Genomic DNA, 19447 nt, shown 5'->3' with positions numbered 1-19447 from the left:
ACTACTGGGCTTTAGAGGATAAATTTTATCACAAATTTCAGTGAGTGTATGTGGAAATTCGTCTCTGTAAATAACAACTACTGTCATTTTACACTCCCGGTGGACAGGGGGCGGTGATAACCTTTTTCCCGTTTTCTCTCTGTGGTTTCGTGAAGAAGCCAACATGGCGGCTCACAGACTGGCATATTTTGGTTTTAATGCCCTTTCTTTCACGGTCGGCGCTCCGACGCAGGTATTTTATAGAAACTAGTGTTTTGTGTTGTGTATTCAGCTGTATTATTATTATTATTATTATTATGTTTGCGCTGCATACGGGTTGCAGCGGGGAAAGTAAATATAACAGACACTTCATAGCTAGTTTGCTAGCAGTGCTAAGTGGCTCGTATGTCAGGTTAACATGTTAGATGTCGCCGACATTAATGAGCGAAACTCCTCGCCATCAGATCACGACTTGTAACGTTCTTACCATTTAAGGTGGCCTTGCTGCGCCAGATAAGCATAATCCTATTTGAGGGCATCATTTTGACCAACTGCATAAGTGACGACAGCCTTTCTTGAATTCATTGAGAATCACAACTATCACTTTTTCAATCATTTTAACCTAGTTTTAGATTTTTTTTTTTTTTATGCCTTTGATTTGAATAGAAAATAATAGAAAATTGACCATCAAAGCTGTGTGGATGATGATGGCAGCCTTTCTTCAATAGATAATGCAGGAGTTATCAATTTTGATTATTCAGGGTAGAGAAATTTACTTATTTTCAAAGATCCAAATATTTTTTCATTGTAATTTACATGCTAGATAGTTACTGACTGACCTCAAGGGCTGTCAAGGTGCACGTCGCCTCTCAGGTTAGCGTTTCTGGCATGTGTCGACTGTCCACTGATTTTTTTTTTTGTGAGATCTCTGTTATCGCTCCAGGAAGAGTTCAACATTTGGCATTTCTGGTTTCAGTGTCAACTGTCCACTGAATTTGCACAGATCTCCTCTATTGTCACTCCAGGAAGAGTTCCGCATTTGGCATTTCCGGTGTCAGACCGAACGGTCCACCCCTAAAAATCAGTCCGCCTTTTGCATCTGCGCGTGCATCAATTCGGAGCTCTGCTGCTCATCTAATGGCCCAGTCACACGGTACACAACGATTCCTGAACAAAGGGAAAAAGTCAAAAACGTCACAATTCCTTGAGAAAAGGTGGACGAAAGAGCTTTATCACCGAACAGTCTGCGAAGCAAGAGCGCAAAAGGGACGAAAAAGGAACTTAACAAAACCGAAGCTCATGATCTCAACGCTTTAACGAAACGCGCCTGGAGCAACAGCTGGAGCAGTGTCTGTCTGCATCTCAGCGCTGGGTCCTGGAGAAACTGCAAACAGAATCTGTGGAGATCTGTGCGCACGTTGGTGGATCACCTGCTCCTCGTCCAGAACAAAAGAGGGATCATCTCCATCATTATCAGAACCCTCACTGTCTGTCAACACACGGCGCGTCTTCCTCCAATTTAAAAAAAAAAGAAGAAAAAGGTGTGCCGTAGGCACTGCTGTATCACAGTATTATGTTCTAAGCCATATATATTGATTTATAACAGAAAACTGTCAAAAGGGAGAATAAATATAAATATGTGTAAAGATGATTGAATATATCAGAGCAGAAAATTAATCAGTGCATGTGAACGCACGCATTAACTCACGTGCGGTTATTCCACCAGCTGATCACTGATCCACAATGTGAATTCTTCCTTCCAGAACAGCTCTTTATATAATCATTTTGATTCAACTACCCGTTGCCACATGTACAGAAGGACTGGATTGTCATTCCTACACTCATATTGTTATATTTAATACAAAATAATAAGCGCACACAGCAGCTCCTGCTGCCGCTGATGCTGCATTCAAGTACCGTCAGAAATTACACAACTTTTTTGTTGTTTCAAATTCAACAGTTGCTTGTGGCAAAATAATTAATTATATCCACACAGCAGATTAATTCTGGCCTATGTAAGGTGCCTGAGCCCATTGAAGCTGCCCCCCACACAGATAAAAAAAAATCCAAGCAAGCAGGCTGAGTTTGCCCTGTAATTTCCAACGGTACATGAAGCAGCAGCAGCAGCCTCGGCGCTCACAAACTGGCTTCTGCACTGTGTGAAAACGTTCAGCTGCTCCAACGAAGTCAAATTAAACATTAACGTTACAAAAACTACACAAACGATTAAAAAAACGTCAAGAACGACAGCAAAACGAGACACAGAAGAATTGAGGTTTTCATTGCCCTTCGTTCAAATTTTTCAACAGTTTAAAAATCCTGATGTAGCGCCAGCTGCAGGAGCGAGGCTTCGCAAAGGTTAAACGATGCCAACGACAGTCAACGAAAGTCCAGATTTCTTGTTTCGTCGGGGCTTCGTCATCCTTCGTTAAGTGCCGTGTGACTGGGCCTTTAGACAGAGTCTATTCACCCAAAGCAATCAAATGGATTAATGGGATTATTATTATCATTATTATTATTATTATCATCAGATGACAAAGTAAAACCTCTTAAATCATTCTAAAGTCAGTTTTAAGCAGAAACGAGGCCATTTTAAGCAGAAACTTGGTGAAATTCTGTGATGATTTGAAATGGCCGTCGTGCAGTGAACCCATCAGCTAGCAGCTCGTTTAGCTGCAGTGCTCTGATTGCTTCCGCCACCTTTTATGATGAAATAATGCTGATTTTTTGTGGAAATGATTGCTGTACAAAAGCTTCAGATATCTATTGCTGAGATAGATGATGACCGGAGTGCAGTTTTAAGCAGAAACAAGGTTTTAATCTGTGAACTGCGGCTAATGATGCATGCGCAGTTGCAAAAAGCGGACCTATTTTTAGGGGTGGCCGTTCGGTTGGCGACACTGGTTTCAGTGTCGACTCAGCATTTGGCTTTGGGGTCACGCTACCATAGATTGAGCTTGCACCGGCATCTGCTGCACTTTCGCTTTGTTCATATTAGACTTGATGTTTTTATTTTCTTTCTTGAGCTTCCAAGCAGCTGTGTTTTTACAATGGGCACTTGCTTAATGTCACCTTTTTATTTTCTGTGCTTTATGTTTTGAGTGGACTTTGGTACACAAAAATCATATCAGTCTGTATCTTTGAGCTCATATTCACTTTCTTAGATCTTTACCCTTTAAAAATTGCTGTGGAGGATAGAGACGACTTCAGGGTCCCATGATCCTTTGCATGTGCGGAGTGGTTCCGGTGGCATTGCGTTGCACGGAGATCCATTGCTTCTTTGCAGTTACCAAGAAATTAAGGATCTTCTGGAATGGCAATAGTGGTGGCACATAACCTGGGTGTGATTCGTCTTGGGGATTTAAAAATAAATCTATATATATATACTTCCGTTTGAATTCCTTCGGTGACTGCATTTCATTCTGGCTTGCATTTCTTTTCCTCATGCGTTGCAAGCGGTGACACAATTTTCCTTATTTACAACCAGTGAGTCAGACCAGAACCCCCTCCAAGCATGCAGGGGATGAAGGGACCCTGAAAGACAAAGCTAAACCGTGGATATTGTTATGGTAACTGTAACTATGTGCTGGTAGGTTATTATTATGGCTGTGATATGATATCCTAACTTTAACCTTAATAACACAAATAACCAAATCTTATAGAGATACTGTACAAGAACCCAAAAGAATAACTGAAACATGAACTGTTGGTTGACATAAAGGAAGTTAAAAATAAAAACAAAGTGTTCCATCGGAGAATCGAACCCCTGCCTCTTTCATGACAGGCGGGGATACTTACCACTACATCAATGAAGCACTATAGAACATCAATTACGGCATCTGCTGTAACAATAACCGCAAGATTTAGAGATATGGCTGCTGTAACTGTAACCACTTCGTAAAAAGAATCTGATTTCCAGAGTCATTACTGGTGCCCGCAAAGGATGCAACCTGCAACCTTCACCGACTTCTTGGGGATCCTGCAAATTTTTAGAATGTCCCAGTGAGCTGTATCAAATATATACGACATATCTGACATTAATTTATCCAATGGAAAAAAAATTCACGGATGCGCAAGAAGGTTCCCTTCACCTCTTCACCAAATGACACCTCACATGTTAAATTTGTTTCCATGGGGTAAAATAAGGCCGGGTGCTTTTTGGATGTGCCTTGTAGGTGAAGGACCACCTGCAAATATTTTCAAGGAAATCTGAGAGTGAGATCTGGGACCCTCAATATTGGCTCCAGATTCAACATGGAACAACCTCATGATAGCACTACTTTTAGTTTTAAGAGGTATTGTAAGGCCCCAGATGAACACTAGCTGCAGATGTCACCAAAACAGAGACGGCTTTATACAGAAATCTCAAAAATACTTGAGACATACATAAGTACACAAGTACAAATATGTGTTTTTGCTTCTCTGTAGAGCCTTTCTGAATAGTCTGCAATACTTTGCTTTGAGCTAATAATAATAATGTTTTTGTTTTTTTGTTTTTTTTGTTGTTTTTTTAGTATGTTTGAGCTGTTCACTTGACAGAGGTATTGTATGTTGATTTATTCCATGTATTGAGTGAAATAAATAACACCGTGGAACACTTTACAGGCCCTGAAGAGCTGCTGGGGAACTGTGGAGCAGGTGAGAGGCAAATATGTTGACTGGAGAATGCTGCGAGATGTGAAGAGAAGACAGATGGCCTTTGAATATGCTGATGAGAGGTTGCGGATCAATGCACTAAGGAAGAATACAATATTACCCAAACAACTTCAGGTAAAAGGCTATACTTTTGTATTTGTACAACTGCACTTCATCCCAGTCACTTCCTTATTTTTTATTGGTGGAGGGGGCTGGATCCAAAACATGGCTTGCAGTCTTCCTGTCACATCATTCTGTATTCTGGTCTTTCTGGTACATTGTTTTTGTTTAATGTCATAAAATAGCATGCATCGTGTTGCCTCTGGTGCTCAGTGTTTTTTTTAATGCATAATAAGTCGTGCCCCATGCAAATTTTTTGCACTTGTTGTATAGTGTTGATTTTGGTGTCAAATTATTCACAGCATCAATAAAGCTTTTCCATTCTGCAAAATAGAAACTAATTGGAACACTGCAGTAAACCCTTAAGTGTACTGGAATTGAGCATAAATTACAATGAGTGATTTATCACCCCATAAAAGAAAAAGAAAATGCAGAGGGAAACAAGTCATTCTCAATATGAAGTTAAGTCTCATTCATAAAAGTCTCTGTGTAATACAGTATTATTTCATACACATAGAATGAATTGAATTTGAGAATAATAGTTATTAAAGCAAATTACTGTGATTAATTTGGGAACTGTTTGCAGGAGCTTGCTGATCAAGAGATCGCCGCACTGCCTAGAGACAGCTGCCCTGTGAGAATACGCAACCGATGTGTGATGACTTCACGACCCCGCGGAGTGGTGCACAGGTGGCGACTCAGCCGTATTGTCTTCCGTGATCTAGCTGACCACAACCAAATGTCTGGGATTCTTCGAGCTCGGTGGTAACTAGGCGTAAATTGGATGGTCCAGATGGATTACGTACAATCATATGAGTCATTTTCACTGCCTGCGATCTAAAGGGCGAAACATCAACTCTGTGGCTTTCATTCAACTTGGAAAATAACTCCTGCTCCATCACTGCATAAATTGTGAGAGTAAGATTTGCAGCAGCCTTTCAGCTGGTTGTATTTTCTTTATTTTGAAAATTTGCAATCTGTGTTCTTCTCGATGGTATTTATCAAAGTGTTTGAGTTAGATTTTGAAATGGCCCCATTAAACTTCACAATGTCCATTAATACGTGGCTATGGGTATGAGATTGTTCCATAAATGCCCAGCAGTAGTACTGAGTGCAGGGTGCTCTGAGCGATTCCGACACAACCTGACCTCGTAGGTATTCATTTTTTGTTTTTTGTTTTTTTCCAGCAGCACCACAAGTATTAATTTGCTCACAGCAACAGCCAAGTCAACGTGGACACAAGCAGGATGTGCTCGTTAAATGTGACTAGTGGAGGAAATGTTTGGGAAAAATTATAATTCTTCACAGAAGATAGCTTTTATTTGTTCACAGAATTTATTATTTACTTTATAGTGATTCTAAAAGTTTGTGCCACCTCCCCCTGGTGGGCTCTAGTGGTACTGCATTTGGGCTGTGAGGTCATTAAAAATACATCTCTTAAAACAATATTTTGGATTATTTTGAAGATGTCATCAGAAGTAGTAAAAGAAGGCCATGATATTTAAAATATGTGTATTCATCATTCATTTTAACTAGTTTAACATGATATATGTGGAAAAAACATCTTAGTCTTGTGCTGATAAAACTGATTAAATATGTTGGGCTGCATAAGACTTTCAGATGCTAAAGTGCATGTGGCATTGTTGTTTGTGTACAGTTGGTTTAGTGCATTACTGTACCTACTGTATGTAGGATATATGCAGAGCTTACATAGTGGTATTCCATATGTGGATGTCAAAATTTATTCCTGCCATTGCTGACGTCTCCATTGCATCTCTGGTAATTAAGTACTGCAATACATTAATACTACTAGGTTCTGTCTTCACAGCTCAGTGTTGGAGCGCCACCCTCTGTGCTACCACTGGAATTGTCTTCGGCTTGTTGCCATGACCACTTGAGATAAATGAATTTAGTAATTTGTTCCTGTAGCCACATCCTTTCCATAATATTGACCAATGATAGTGTAACTGCATGAAGGAATGTACACATAACTTCTTCAGAAATGCAGAAATAAATATTTATGTACTTACTAATCTGTTTAAAGTTTGTCTATTATGGAATGTTTAAAATTGTTGCATGGTGTGGCAATGTTTGTGTTGTTTTTATGTGATTTTTTTATGTAACATTTTAAAATTATGAGGAAAAAATTGTAACCACACTAACTTTTCAAGATTGCAATAAATAGATTGAAGAAGGTTGTATTTTCCATGTTCAGTTTAGTAAAAAATGTGTTACCATTAAACGGACAACAGACCTATAAATCACTTAAAATTAAAGATAAGATAAACTTTATTGATCTCACAGAGGAGAAATTCACATGTTACGTCAGCTCTTAAAAACACACAAGATGGGTGCAAGTAGAGGAAAATGTTCATCAAACAGCGTGTGCAAGGATAAGCAATAATACTTGTAACAGTACAATAAAATAAGAAAATGAGGTAGAGTATGTATGTGTGTGTGTGTGTGTGTGTGTGTGTGTGTGTGTGTGTGTGTGTGTGTGTGTGTGTGTGTGTGTGTGTGTGTGTATATATCTATATATATATATATATAGATATGTGCACACACATACCTTTACACATATGCATATATAGTATGTACGTACATATATAATAAGTACATATGCATATATATATAAACGTGATTGGGATTGAAAAAGAGATAGGAGCTCTGGTAGTTTGTTTTAGACCCTGTTTAAGCAGAATTACTTAACAAAAGGCTATGTTGGTAGGTGCAAAAACCACAATCACTGAGAAACTTTTTTTCATTATTTGTGTTTACTTAAAATCTTCATTGCACCTGTCACTGAAAGGCTGATGTGTAGTCTGTCTACAAATATATGTTCCATATTCAGAAGGATATGTAGTGTGTGTGTGTGTGTGTATATATATATATATATAAGGTCAACGCATTAAAAACAATAGCACTTGAGATTTACAATTTTTTTTTCTTTTTCCTTGATAAAAGTCTACTTAATTGAGAGCATGAGTTGTAAATGGCCTGCACAATGGCAAACGAACCAAGGATCCTCTGGTCTCAAGCCCTCTGCTTTAACTCTATACCAATGAGGACCATCAGGTCCATGCTCAACTCCGGTTTCCATTGCATGAAGCAGACCCTGGACACCATCGCAGGTTACTTTCCCATCTGAGGACAGTACCCATTTACAACTTGGTGGACTGGAACACTTTGGATGGAGTGTCTTGTCCAAGGGTTCAAACAAGCAGCCTTAATTAAACCTTATTTGTAATAACAGAATTCTCTCTCCTGTCTCGTGTGGAGACTGAAAGAATGAGCAACAGGTTAACTTTGTGCCAACTACTGCTAATCTCCAATAAAAGTATTTTACATAAAATTATGTCCTATTAATGAATAAAACCATCCACATAATGAATAGCAACAAATCAAAGACAAGATCTTTATCCATAAATACTGATTTTGTGCACATTAGGGACAGGTACCAATTCACAATTCAGATATTAACTTTAATAAAGTGGAAAGCAACTGCTAAAAAAATGTTTTTGTGTTGTGCGCATGCGGTATGACTTCTCGATAGGTACGCTAAAAAGGAAGCACATATCAGAAGCTGTCATTCCTTATTTATGTCACAGTTCTCAATGTGATATTTATCACAGATGTTTACAACAGACTGACTATCCTCCTTTTTTTCTCACTTGTATTTCCACTGAGTTTTTATATTTTGTATAGTTGTGTGCAGGAGTAACAATCATCACATTCATACAAAATACACATAAATGTAAGTAAGGCCCCTCGGCTGCTCCCTTGTTTGCACTCAGGGTCGCCACAGCTAATCCAAGGTGGATCTGCATGTTGAATTGGCACAAATTTTATGTCTGATGTCCTTTCTGACACAACTCCACATTACATAGAGAAATGTGGCAGGGGTGGGGTTTGAATCTGGAATCTTCCACACTTAAACTAAGTGCAATAACCAGTTGGCCAGATGGAGACTATCCCTTGGATTGTGAGGGAGTGGTGGGAGCTTCAAGATTTTGGCCATACAGTGCACTTCTCTAAGTGTAATCAAGCCTCTGTAGCCCAGTGGCTGCAGAAGGTCAAGAGGACATTCATGTTTGACCTGGCTGTAGCAAATAGATATTACTTTTGAGAAGTGGGGGGTAGACCAGTTGTGTGCCTGGGTGATTGCCATCTGGGATCCGTGGTGGTTCCATGGTGTGGTGGATGCATGCATAACATTGGATATTAATGAGGATGAAGTGATTTTGCTTGTGAGCACAATGACTAAGTAACAATACATGGTAGACTCAGTATTTTTAATAGATGACCCTGATGTAATGTGCCAAAATGTTTTGCACAGAAATCTACATGAAAATTCAGTAAGGTATATCTTATATATTATATTACCGTTCTAAGGTGGAACTATGCCCGTATACAAAGGTATATCTAAATATCTAAAAAGGAAGAGTAAAACAGGAGAGTAGAAAAGAGTAGAGTAGAGCCACCCAGGCGCCTGGTCTTGAGAACCAGGGATGGCATGTTACATGTTACACTGGTATGACGGCGTGCATAAACAAACAATCTGTAAAGGTTTTAGAGCAACATTAGGTAATTCAGGTCCAATCAGCACAACACTCCAGTCAGTCCCCTGTCTCTCTGACATCAGATGCCTCGTTGCCACAGCCCTATGTCTCTCCATGAAACGGCACACAACAAAACAGCAAGAAATCCCTTCTTGGTGTGCAGCTTGGCACTATGAGTTCTTCACATACTAGGGTCAGCAGCGCCATAAGTAACAGGAGCCAAAAAGAGCCCAATTTGAAGTTTCATCATGTATAATAATGAAATCCCTCTTTCTCGCTTCATCACTTTTCAGGACAGTATGTCTTCAGGAAAGCAACCACCAGTGCTCCTGTCTCACACTGCAGAAAATGTCCAGAGAACCCCAGAGCTCTCAAACCGAGAAGGTACTTCCAGAATCGATTGAACCTAAAATTTTATTTTGAACTTTTTGTAGTGTTTCTCTGATTTGTAAAGAATCTGTCAAATCGATGAACATAAATAACTTTTCATAGTTTATTTGTAGTGGCATACTGCTTGGAGGCACATACAACAGATAAAACAAGCAAACAGAGATTTCTGATGTCCACCAATCAAGGTCCAGTTCACTTCCAAAATTTAATAGGGTCTTCCATGTCCTAATATTATCTGTGGTGAAAATTTGGTGAGAATCCATTAAGTAGTTTTGATGTAATTCTTCAAAGCCTATATAAAATGAAACTTGATCCAGAATCCGGATCTGGATCACTTCCAAAATTTAATGGGGTCTTCCATATCCTAATATCTATCTGTGGTGAAAATTTGGTGAGAATCCATGAAGTAGTTTTGATGTAATTCTTCAAAGCCTATATAAAACGAAACTTGATCCAGAATCCGGATCCGGATCACTTCCAAAATTTAATGGGGTCTTCCATCTCCTAATATCTATCTGTGGTGAAAATTTGGTGAGAATCCATGAAGTAGTTTTTCATGTAATTCTTCAAAGCCTATATAAAACGAAACTTGATCCAGAATCCGGATCACTTCCAAAATGTAATGGAGTCTTCCTTGGCCTAATATGTATCTGTGATGAAAATTTCACTAAAATTCGTGCAGTAGTTTTGAAGTAATCATGCTAACAGACAGACAAATAAATAAATAAACACCCATGACGTTATTACATCCTTGGCAGACTTAATAAGGCTTCACCGTTTGTGTTCAATTATAAAATACTGGGTAAGCAATCTTGATGTACAAACAAGTTTTCCTTATCAGTACATTAAATTCAAATCATTGTTTTCCATTGTGAAGCAGGTGTTGATTCACGTTCATCATATTTTAGTCAGATTGTGTATTCTTTTCATGGTCTTTAAATTTGATAAGTGATTTAATTTCTTGGTGGAACATTGATTGATGCATGCAGCAGTTAACACAGAACCTCATATTTGGTTACTCTCAGGTCAGTGTTCTTATGGATTCTGCTACTGGTAGTGGTGTAACCCAGTACAACCTGCTGGATGGGTGTGTAGTCGGCATCTAAACCAGCTCTCCCACCAGCTTTTACGCTGGTGAGGAGGGTGGCATGACGTCCAGCAAGACGAAAAATAAGACTTGTCAAAGGGCGGATGAGCTCAACTTGAGCCAACGGTCATCATGCAACAGCAACAAGATGTTTCCTGCTCTGTCTCAACACTGCTGTGCCATCGATTCAACAGGGAATCTTGTCAAGAGGGTATCACATAGTGCTGACTGAGTGGGACCAACATCGTAAGCACAGCCACACAGAATTCATGACAAATCTATAGATGTATCAGGTAATACTACTGTGTACGGGGAAACTGACGCGTCACCTTCTGTGGCAGTGGTGAAAAAAAAAATCTTTGGTGAATGAATAAAATGGTTAAGAAACTTATTACTAAATCATATTACACTGTCTTAACCACCATCGTGTTCGTATGTAAATGTTTTCATGTTTTTATGTTCTTTATTAGCATGTATGCAAAACAAAATTAGAAATGACAAAAGCTTGAGGTTTCTTTCTATAAATAAATAAAATATGACTGTAGTTTTCCTTACGACTGTTGCCAGTGTACTTTTTGGGGGGTCAGAGGGCATAGTAGGTGGTTTAGCACTCATGTTGTTAGTTGGTGCTGTATACAAGGGGTGATTGAGATGTTTTGAGCTTGACCCAGAAAAAGTAGGGCGTGGTTCTCCATCTTTTGCATTCTGAGAAACATCTGTTCGTATCTTCTTTTTTTTTTTTTTTTTTTACATTTGATACAATGTGCACTGAACTGGAGGCTGATGCAAATCTTCATGAGTCCATTGATATCTGGTTGATGTTGGGAACCACGTTTTGGTACATAATGATGATAATGATTTTTTTTTTTAAATGCTTATACATTTTCAAGTCTTGATATGTGGTACCATATTGTGACCATACACAGTAAAATCACCAGTGTTAAATTAACACTGTCAGTGTTAGTTTTTCACTGGTGATTTTACTGTGTATATTTGTGCATCCTGTCAATATCTTGGTGGTTTTTGTAAGTTGCTGAATCATGGGTATTCTCTGTGATGCATAAGGAAAATAAATGGCTATGAGCCAGCAAGATGCTGTCACAAAAGTAACATGAAACCGACTAAAACCCGCTCAAACTGTCAAGACATGGCCAAGATTATGTGGCAGCAGACATTCTCTTTCAGCTTAAGCCTGCAGCAACATCCATTGTTCATAATCATCATCCATATTTCATGATGAAAATATAACATGCCATATATTTGATATTATGTACTGGAAAGTGTACAATGTACTCGTACACTTGTACAATGTACAATGCTGATATACTGCTGCGTTTCATACATTGCTGTCCCGCTTCGTTTATTATTATCGTTGCTATTTTTGTTTTATTGCTATTATTTTTTATGTGCACTTAACACACACCAGAATGTAACCTGAAGTATCTATACATCCATTGACACATCCGGTACAGTAGGTGGCGGTAGGTGGCGGTATGGACCTAAGGTGATGGTTGCCACCCGCCAATCAAAGGAGGGGGAAAAAGACGAAGAAGAACAGTGCTGTCCCATAGGTGGCGGTAGTGGATTCACGGTATAGCTTGCTAAACCAACTCTACCAGAAAGAAGAAGAGGCGCGCTCACGCCGCTTAAACGCATATCCTGTGCTAAGCTAAGCTACCTGACTCAGCTAAACAAGTTTTAAATGGATCTGACCGAGCAGGTACACAACATATTTTAAATGACAGAGATTAAAGGTTTATTTTATTTATTTTTTTTAATGATGGTTGCGTTCATCTAGTTAAGGTCATGGTTGTGAAAGAAATATGTTAGATTAAGTTTCCTCTGTGGAGAGAATGTTGTCTTCAGTAGAATTTTTAAAACAATATTCCGCCGTGTTTGATGACAACTTAGTGACACAATAATCAGTTATTTTAACTAGCAGCTGGTGTAGCAGGTCGTAGAACCTTCCAGACACGGTAATGCTAGCTCGCTAATGTCAACGCTAATTAGCTTCCGTGGCGCTGAAACTCAAAACGACCTGCGTGATTTGTTTACATTTTAAATAGTTCACGTTGTCTTTGGTAGTTACTTAAATGCTAATGTAGCGTTTTTGAGAAGCAGCTTTTGTCAATTTGAAAACGTCTTAAAGCGTCTCAAAAGCATTAGTGGATTCTGTGAAGTCATCTCAACAGGTTAGTTGTACTTGGCATGAATACATCCACTGTTAACTTTTTTAAATTTATTTTTTAACTGTTGTAAAGCAGGGGACTTGAATGTGAGGTTTTTTTTTTTTTATCAGATATGGTTTGTCACACTGGATGTTTCACAAGCAAGATTTCCTGTTGGACTTGTAGTTTGGGACAGAATGTTGTCAATGCTGAATTTTAAATACAAACTGTAAAATATTTCCAAAAATAAAAGCAAATGATAGATGGATAGATAGATAGCTTTATTTATCATTGTCATGACAACAACGAGATTTGCACACTCACATACCACAGACAAACCACAATTAATCCACAATTATTACTTGTTCACTGTAATAATGGCACACATCAGAAATTAAGACAACACATATACATTTGACATTGTTATGTGCACTAAAACTTGAACAGTCCATTTTCCCAATTGAGGCCATGTGGTGTGTTACAGCCGCTGCAACCTTGAGTCGCGCCGCCAGTCAGCCAGCTTGGGAAAGTGACGTTGACGGCGCCGGTGAGGGGAGGTGTTGATCAGGGAAGGGAGGGGGTAGGGGGAAGGGAGTGGAACCATGCTTCAGAAGTCTGTCCATTACCATGGATATTGCCTATGTGGGTTGAGATATGAAGAGCCGAATATCTCACCAAGGCCACATTCCTCAGGAGAAAAAACAGTGGGCAATTTGACCTTGATTATGGCTCACAGCAGTGAAAAACACTTTTCGAAGCTTCACTCGAAACCAAAACCAATTGTAATTTAGGAATATTCCCAATTATGAATTAAGAATATTCGCCGGCCTCCGAAACCTTCAGCTTCAACTGCAAGGCACGCATCAGCTCCAGGGTGCCATCCACTTTGCGTCTGAGTTCAATAGTCATCGCAGTCTGAGAATGCACTGCCTTGCCAACCTCGTTAATCATGATGGCCAAGCGAGGGCCCATGGTTCTTGATGCTGCCGTCTTGCCAATTTTCCAGTAGATCAGGGCAGCACATAAGCCAAAAAGTGCCAGCCCCACTACCATGAGACCAAAGATGAATAAATCCTCGACGTCCTCCACGGAGAAAGGCACCAAGCATGCAACACACCAAGACCTCCAGGAGTCGAGGACATAGCCCGCAGGATATGTTCCATCTGGGCAGGTAGGATCCCCCGGTCCTGACCTTCTTGTAGAAAAAATGGTGTCAATAGCGTTCAGAGACCAGTTGATCAATTGCATGGTTAATCCAATAGCAGTCCAATAGATCCAGAATCCAATATAGTTTTGAGGAATTGAATGAATGAAGCAACGAAATGAAGCAACTTTATGTAATCAGAAGTTTTAATGTCCAGAGTAACAGCAGGTCAAGTCTGAGACAGAGATCATTTGGTTGTGCATCCTCTTAATTTCGCATGTTTAATCAGATTTGACACCCCTCCTGAATCGTGCTGCTCCCCCCTTTAGTTTTAGTGACAGTAATGAGCTGGCATTGGTTGCCAACTGCTAATAGGTGTGCACTTCAAGTCCCATCATGCAGTGCATGTTGTTGCTATGTTGGGGACGACAGCAGCATAGCAGCTCTGCTCTGTGGCTTGCCGTCGTGCACATTTTGTGTTAAAACTAGTTATAATGCTGCATTAGTGCACAGTGTTTGACTATAATAGCCATAGCTACAGACACAAGCATGTCTTTCCATTGATTTACAGCAGAAACTGAAAGGAGGAATGCTTGGATGTAAGTTTTTAAATGACAGATCTCACTGGACCAGAGGAAAGAGTGTTGTATGTGGGCTTCATGTTACTTCTGGTAACTGGTGTAGCACTGCTCTATCCATGAAGTTCTGATAATAGTGCATGCAAAACTGGAATGAGACAAGTAAAAGAAGGAGAATGGGAGATTTTTGGGATTAGCTCAAGAAGAATAATCACTGACACCAGAACATTCTCTCAGAGTTGAAGGAGCCCAAAACTGAAACAAAGACCACAGCACTTCAGAAGTAATTGACCATGATCGGGGGAATACGCTGTTCGAAACTGAGCAGGTCCTCGATAGATGGAAGGATGATTGCAGCAAGATGCACAATCTATCTGGAGGCATCTAACAACAACATACTATTAAGCCCATTAATGTACAAAGAACATACATCATGCCTCTTGCCTATCATTGAAATCTCAGAGTCAAATGGGTTTTCACAAGTTTTTGTAGCCGCACAGATGGCATCTGTGCACTCAGAGAGTTGTCTGAATCCCTGTTTACATCGAGCGGGTCGGTACGGCACACTGTGCATTTCCACATCTGGATTTAGGAACGGGTACCAAAATAAAAGACCTGTACGTACCAATTTTTCTGCACCCTTTGACTGAAGTAGTAAAATAATGGACTGGATACAAAAGGGGGCACTAACGCGCTTCTGTGCATCAGTTGGCTCAGCAGGTAAAGCAAAAGCTGCAGTCCTCATGTGACCATTCATACAGTTCAGACTTTTTCACACATTAAAACCATTCACACACTGAGTGAATATAAAGTCTTAAGCTTTCCTCTTACATCAATTCAATCGGAGTCATTCTGATAAAAACCTATCCACATAAAGTGTCCTCATTTTGGAAAATGACAACTGGAAATACTTTAATTCCTTGTGGCTGAAGAAACGCAGCATTTTGTGCTGTGTTTGTCTGCTCTGTGTGCATTTCTCAGCCATAACCAAAGGACACCGGCACTTTGTCCCACAACAAGAAAATTAACTTGGCTTAAAAGTTGAGTCACAGTGCCTCATTTATTCACGTCAGCATTTACCACAGGTATCAGTCGATTCTTCAGCATTCTGCAAGCGATGAAAATAAATTCCATCATTCACCAAAATAAAATGTAAATTATTAAATAAAAGTTCAGTTACATTGTGTGGACTCCGTGTGGAGAGGGCGAGGCCGCACAACAGCGTACATGCTCTTGATAGTGTGCATGTCAACAACTACATGCTCTGCCTACCAAACAAAAGGATACTGATGGCAGTGGAAATGCAAGCCAAGCCAGACCTAACTGTTCTGACCTATACCATACCGTGCCATACCAACCCAGTCCGCTCTGTGTAAATGGGGCCTGAGACTGCCACGGTCTGTGACCAACACCTCAAGCTTGCTTTCACTGACCAACAGAAAGTATTTGATTGTGTGAGGGGGATCAAGCTGTGGGAACTACCCTGGACGTACAGCATTTGTAATCACCTGGTTAACATCTGCAACAGCCTCCAGCAGGAGAACATGAGCAAAGTACATGCAAAGTCTCTGTGTTTGAAAGAGAACTAGATTTTCTTAGTATGGTGATGCACTTATTTCTAATATTGTTGATTCCCCAACACAGATCAACCAGTTGGAGGCAGACCTACAAGAGCTGGGGTCACTCTTGGAAAAGGCACAGAGAACGAGAGTGCAGGAGGTACTGAGGCAGGAGCAGAAGAAGGTGGAAACAGAGATTGCAGCCAAACTACGTCAGAAAGATCAACAAACGAGAAAGGAGGCCGACCCAGCTGCAGCCTCAAAACCTACCTACTCCGTAAAGATCACCAACTACGGTATGGTGTTGTCATTTACGCAAACTGAAAAGGTGGTGCTCTTAAGAGGGTAGGAGGTGACAAAGTAATCTTAAAAACTATTCACACCTTTTATGTCTCTTATACAGCTTGGGACCAGTCAGAGAAGTTTATCAAAATTTACCTGACATTGAAAGATGTCCAGAAGATTCCAGCAGAAAATGTGGAGGTCACCTTTACAGAAGGGTGAGTTGATGAGTAAGCCAAATGTATGCAGTGTGTGTGTGGTCAAGTGTCGCCATCATGCAGCTGTATTTAATTTTTCTTTCTCATGCAGGTCATTTTCTGTGCTGGTAAAGGACCTAAGTGGAAAGAACCATCAGATGACAGTTCTGAATCTTTTGTATCCAATTGATGAGAAGGAAAGCTATAAAAAGGTGAATGAACATTAGGCTCAATGCGTTCTGTTAAAAGAATAGTTTGTGCAGAGAGCACTCCATCACTATGACCTCAAAGTCTGACGGACAAGGAGGAAGCCATTTCTGCTAAATCAGCATAATAAAAAATAGCTGATAGCTGATGACCAAAACAAAGGCCATTTAAGGTTGATTGTTTTGAATAGGGCACTGCAGTCGTTTGGATCCTGCATGATATTGCGGGATTTGACCACTTATGGGGACCTCCGCCCCATTGTGCAATACATACACACCATTACTTCACGCTGACAAATGATGTAGTGTTTTGTTTTTGGCTGCAGTCACCGAAGTGAAGGAGGGAAGACAAAGCAAGTGGGAGACGTGTCGATAAGTGTTAGCCTACACAGCTAACCAGAGTAGCTACGTTCTCTCGCCTGCAAAACTGCCTCCACGTTTGTGCTCCGGCTCATAAACAAACCACAACACATGTCCACTTTCCCACCGCATTGTCACTTTTTCTTTGAATTTTCACTTTATTTGCATGTAATTTGCCCCAAAAACTCAGAGAAAATGCCATGTTTTTCCCCGGAAGTAGAGAAGTAACCTCATATGCGTCATATTTGACCCCTTTAGCGCCCACACTCAAAGGAGACTGTGGTGCCCAATTAATGGCTTCCTCATCAGTTGACACCAAAGACATAAAACCACCCCCAAAGTTCATGTGACTGTGCAGGTAGAAACTGCTGCTAAGATGTCAGAAATTCTCTATAGAAGTAATTTCTTTAGAAATTTAGCAGTTCTTTAAATAGACTAACCAGATTTTTTTTTTTCTTTCACCAGATTAAAACAGACATGGTCCTGGTAATGTGTAAAAAGCAAACAACAAAGAAGTGGGACTGCCTAACAAAAGTGGAAAAACAGTCAAAAGAGAAAGAGTAAGTTCATGGAAATGATTAACGTTGGTTTGACTAATGCACTTTTAAGTGATGTTGCTTTAATTGGACTATATCACACATACATCAAAAGGTTAACATGGTTATTACAGCAGTGCCATCAGGTCGGTCACTGTACTTTTTCACATCTCAGCAGTGGTGGGTATTTTGGAATTATGTACCAAGTTTGGTTGCTGTAGCTTCTGTCGTTACTGTGGTTCAGATACTTTTAGGGAAGAAAAACAATGTCAGAAGAATAATTCATACAATTACAATACAGGCACTTTGCACAGTTGGTGTTCGGACCCCTAAAACAGAATCACCATGGGGTAGTTTGCAGTGGGATTAACCCTTAAGGTGGATATGTAGTTTTCTTGCACTTCATAGGTCAGACTCACCCTGTCCTCACCTCAAAGGCACTGTGCTTTGGAAGATCGTGAAACACCGTGTACCTAAAGTGGATATTTTGCACAGATCTATTCAAATATTAGATGTGTGTGTGGATGTGCGGGTGTGGTAGATGTCCAGCAGAAAGGGGAGAGGGACACCAATGATCTTCCCAGCTGCTTTCAGTTTGTTCTGTATTGAATTTACTCTTTCTGTGTGCAGACCAAAATCAGGTTTACATGCAGGTTATGTTCTCCATAAAACCAGCTCTCAATCCTATTCCCATACAGAAAGGGTAAACTCAGTACAGAACAAACTTCCTGTTTTCTGCGCATGTACAGATAGCGAATATACAAATCTGGTACTGGGGTCCTCTCTGTACATGACACAGATTATACTGAATTAAATATGGATTTGACTCGAATTTTGTCTCTGTGGTGTGCACACAGTACCACATTTGTATGCCAGGTGTCACTGTAGGTCAGAAAGTGAAACAGTTGCAAACAGCAAAGCATGTCGACTTTCCTTTTGGTGGCTATGTTAACAGGTTTCGCTTACAGACTGCCTACATGAGGAAAGCGTCTCGGACGCATTTCGTGGCTGCTGTTTTTCTACACATCTAGGCTGGTGCCTATTCTCATGTTCAGCTGCATGTGCTGGTTTAAAAACAAATGAACAAGCAGATTTGCACCTAATAAAATAAATTCCAAAATACAGTTACTTCCCATTGGACAGAGAATGTGGAGGAAAACCATTATCAAAGACAAGTGATGTGGAAGGGTTGAGCTGGCTGTAGCAGCGATGCAGCAGAAACACTGCGTGGTGTGTATACTGTACACAGTCCAGCTGCTCAACTGCCCTACACACTCTCACTAACTAGCTGGTGTAAAACAGGAGTGAGTGTAAACATAAAAGTCTAAATGTTAGTATTCACATCAACGCCCTCTTCCTTACTTTATATCTTTCCTCAACAGTAAACCTAGTATGGATGAAAACGCAGACCCCAGTGAGGGCCTGATGAACATGTTGAAGAAAATTTACGCAGAGGGAGACGACGAGATGAAGCGAACCATTAACAAAGCCTGGACGGAATCCCAAGAGAAGAAAATGCGAGAAGGTGACATGATGGACTTCTGAGGTGTAACTGTTACTTTTTCACAATGGGAACCATGTGAGATCAATGGACTGACCATTGTAGGTTCACTGTTAAATTTAATGTGTAACTCATGTTTTCAGGAA

At 40.1% G+C, this 19447-nt stretch overlaps 2 protein-coding genes across 3 annotated transcripts; both read left to right on the top strand.

Annotated features, from left to right (window-relative positions):
• Window positions 1–133: 133 nt before the first annotated feature.
• Window positions 134–6822, top strand: mrps14 (mitochondrial ribosomal protein S14). 2 transcript variants are annotated; one of them, XM_034183758.1, is made up of 3 exons: window positions 134–238; window positions 4591–4749; window positions 5321–6822. In XM_034183758.1, the coding sequence occupies exons 1-3, from the start codon at window positions 164–166 to the stop codon at window positions 5501–5503; spliced, it is 417 nt and encodes a 138-aa protein (XP_034039649.1). In that variant the 5' UTR covers window positions 134–163; the 3' UTR covers window positions 5504–6822. The 2 variants fall into 2 exon arrangements, with proteins under 2 accessions (XP_034039649.1, XP_034039650.1); XM_034183759.1 differs by having other exon boundaries at window positions 135–232; window positions 4585–4749.
• A 5517-nt stretch (window positions 6823–12339) lies between these two features.
• Window positions 12340–19447, top strand: cacybp (calcyclin binding protein). Its single transcript, XM_034183369.1, has 6 exons — window positions 12340–12490; window positions 16305–16515; window positions 16623–16719; window positions 16811–16910; window positions 17730–17824; window positions 19183–19447. Exons 1-6 carry the CDS (start codon window positions 12473–12475, stop codon window positions 19343–19345), a joined length of 684 nt encoding a protein of 227 aa, XP_034039260.1. The 5' UTR covers window positions 12340–12472; the 3' UTR covers window positions 19346–19447.

The sequence above is a fragment of the Thalassophryne amazonica genome, chromosome 12 (genome assembly GCF_902500255.1).
Source record: "Thalassophryne amazonica chromosome 12, fThaAma1.1, whole genome shotgun sequence".
Classification (NCBI taxonomy): Eukaryota; Metazoa; Chordata; class Actinopteri; order Batrachoidiformes; family Batrachoididae; genus Thalassophryne; species Thalassophryne amazonica.
The sequence above is the reverse complement of the archived record's forward strand: the minus strand, read 5'-3'. Positions and strand labels throughout refer to the sequence as shown.

What these genes read in the sequence shown, in the direction of transcription:
- mrps14 (XM_034183758.1), top strand. Translation starts at nt 164, where the DNA reads ATGGCGGCTCACAGACTGGCATATTTTGGTTTTAATGCCCTTTCTTTC. An exon ending in GCGCTCCGACGCAGGTATTT is followed by an intron (nt 239 to 4,590) that starts TATAGAAACTAG and finishes TTACAGGCCCTG; the next exon opens with AAGAGCTGCTGGGGAACTGT. An exon ending in TATTACCCAAACAACTTCAG is followed by an intron (nt 4,750 to 5,320) that starts GTAAAAGGCTAT and finishes AACTGTTTGCAG; the next exon opens with GAGCTTGCTGATCAAGAGAT.
- cacybp (XM_034183369.1), top strand. An exon ending in CGTAAAGATCACCAACTACG is followed by an intron (nt 16,516 to 16,622) that starts GTATGGTGTTGT and finishes TCTCTTATACAG; the next exon opens with CTTGGGACCAGTCAGAGAAG. An exon ending in GAGGTCACCTTTACAGAAGG is followed by an intron (nt 16,720 to 16,810) that starts GTGAGTTGATGA and finishes TTTCTCATGCAG; the next exon opens with GTCATTTTCTGTGCTGGTAA.